Source organism: Cicer arietinum, chromosome 6 (genome assembly GCF_000331145.2).
Source record: "Cicer arietinum cultivar CDC Frontier isolate Library 1 chromosome 6, Cicar.CDCFrontier_v2.0, whole genome shotgun sequence".
NCBI classification, from domain to species: domain Eukaryota; kingdom Viridiplantae; phylum Streptophyta; class Magnoliopsida; order Fabales; family Fabaceae; genus Cicer; species Cicer arietinum.
In genome coordinates, this window is record NC_021165.2 from 12,273,105 (window position 1) to 12,275,837 (window position 2,733).

The 2,733-nt window shown below is 41.4% G+C and overlaps 1 protein-coding gene across 1 annotated transcript in view; it reads right to left on the reverse strand.

Moving 5' to 3' along the window:
- LOC101508574 (E3 ubiquitin-protein ligase UPL1-like) overlaps nucleotides 1-2,733 on the reverse strand; it is a 15,769-nt gene that overhangs the window by 7,590 nt on the left and 5,446 nt on the right. The window contains exon 5 of the mRNA XM_073369864.1: nucleotides 1-2,733. This exon is cut by the window's left edge and continues 1,501 nt beyond it; it is cut by the window's right edge and continues 14 nt beyond it. Within this exon, the coding sequence (XP_073225965.1) occupies nucleotides 1-2,733 (2,733 nt within the window).

Below are 2,733 nucleotides of genomic sequence, written 5' to 3' on the forward strand. Positions count from 1 at the left end.
CACCCACATCACCCCCTAAAAAGGGTGCGCCAGCCATATCAATAAGGCCACCAGAAGCTCCAGGCTGCCCAAGTATCTGCAAGTGATCCAAACCATCTAAAGCTTCCCTCCACCTCACCTCTATGACACGATTTTCATGAAATTCATCATCGTCTTCACCAATTATCTCATCATTGTACTCATCACCCAAGTCAGCATCGTCATGATCCTCCACATCAGTATCAACCAAAGACATCATGCCCCCACCATCTTCTGCTATATCCTCATCTTCATCCTCTCCATCATCATCGTCTTCATCATCATCGCCATCATCACCCATATCATCATCTCCATCGCCCATGTCATCATCTGGCCTACTCTCAACATGAAAAGTCATCTCAATTTGCTCTGGGTTGTGCAAAACACCACCATTTCCCATCTCTTCACGCATGAAGTCCATTCCTAGTTCCACTGGTGGATTTTGGGTAATTGCCTCCCCTTCTTCTACTCTCATATCTTGTTCCTCTAACTGATTTGGATTATCAGCTTGATGAACCCCTTGAGAAGTTCTTTGATCATGTGTATTTTCCATTGTTTCTCTGGGTGCTTCTTGACTGTTGGCATTCTGATCATGTGCCACAGTTTCAACTGCAGAAGGTGCTGCTATTTGATCATCAGATCTTTCATTCAAACCAGTAGATCTTCTCTTTTCAGTCCCGTTTGATTTTAAGATCTGCTCACTAGCATTAGCAGCTCTTGTAAGACATTCTAAAGCTTTAAGTATAAGATTCGCAAATTTGGGTGCATCGGGATGATCCAAATCAACCACTTGCAGGATGCTAGTTAGACATTTAATTATTCCACCATCAAGCAAACTTTTTGCAACATCAGGTGAATATCCAGAACCAGGTAGGCTACCAGATGACGAATTTTTCGACAAAATAGAATATACAAGATCAACAAAGGTAAAAAGCCTTTTATCTGGGGATAAGCTGCTTTTCATAGAGTTGCTCTCGAAATTGGAGAAAGACATCAATTCTTTAACAAGTTCATTTGTCACTCGCTTGCGACCTTCACCAGACCGACCACACAAAACTACCAGAAACCATGAAGCCTTTTCAGACAACTTACCTCTCCAATCATCAGGTCCGGCAGATTTGTCAACAGAAAGCGGTAGCAACCGATGTAGTACATGATGGATAATGCCATTATGTTCAGCTGGTTGATTAGATACACGGAATTGACACATTTCAGAGTCGCGTCTGAGTATGACACCAACTGCATGTCCATACATTAGAAGAATGTCACTCAATAATTTAAGGACAAAAGTCACCTTCACCAGTTCTGTAGACCTTTCAGATTCAGGCTCTAATATCACCGTCTCTTCAACCTTTGATTTTCCCTTCACCTTCATAGTAGGTTCATCTATATCCATTAGACAAGTATCACACTCAGAATCTTCCTGGCCTTTCATTGGTGGGTACTTCAACACAATCTCAAGAAGCTGATCAATTACTTGAGTGAGATTTACAGGAACCTTTTTTTGGCTTTTCGGACATTTGCCTGATCCATCATGTGACTTGCTTTCAGATATCCGGACACATTCATTTGAAGCCTCAGTACTCGATGATTTTGATTTTTCCTTTTCTTTCTCCTTTGACAAAACAAGCACCGACCTTCCACCTGATGTCTCTAACTGGCAAATTGCAGTAGCAGCCTTTATGAAAACAATAGGATCTCTAGATATAACCGGGGCTAAAGATGTCAAAAATGATCGGGGAGAAACACGCCCTGAATGGCGATTGCCACTTAAAGTTTGTCGTATCTCCAACTCCATGGCTGTTTGTAGTGTTTGAGGGTCTTCAAGAAGATGCCTAACTATAGCCGATACAACAGTGTCATACCCTGGGAAAAAGCAATTCCTTGGAACACTAAAAAGAGCTGGCAGGCCTCCATTTTCAAGGAACTTCATAGCCAAAGCATGTGTTTTTGTTAACCGAGCACATAACTGTAGAACAGCCTGCATGACCACAGCAGGGACATGTTGTTTTATCAAATCACATACAATATCCAGTAACTTATGACTCTCATCAATAGTTGCAAAGCCAGTAGATTTCCCCAGTACGTTCTCAATGCCCATGCCAGGTTCTTTTTCATTCCCATCTATTGTTATTTCCTCCAGTGAAACTGTGTCAGGAAATTGTAAACCATGCTCCCCAGATGAATCAAGCAAGGAACCAGTTTGGGTTCCTCCTTCAATATTTGGAGTCTTTGACCTTGACTGCAACATTTGATCCAATATAAGTAGTAAAGCACTAATGCATTTAGAGACTGATAGTTCTTTCCCCAACTCAGGTCTGCATTTTAAGTTTGTCAAGATATCTATGATGGTAGATATAATTCCATTCTGAGCTGCAATTTCCCATGTACTTCCATCCTCAAAAAGAAGCAATGCTATAATATGTGCTAACACACCCAATGCACAGTTACCCATGGAAAAGTCCAACGGACAAAGTTTTAGCTGCTGCAGAAGATATGATATTACTTTGGGACGATCTTCACCTTTGTTCTGGTTGCAAAGTGTTACAAGCAAATCTGTCAGCTGAAATGACACCGAATCACTACTCTGAAACAACTTTGCAGATGCAGCAAGTATATCATCGACTGGAGGTTTCTTCATGTATCCCTCTTCGGTTGACACGTCAGTAGTCTTCTCGACACTGTCAACTTTAGTATTTTCAGAACTATTGCCTA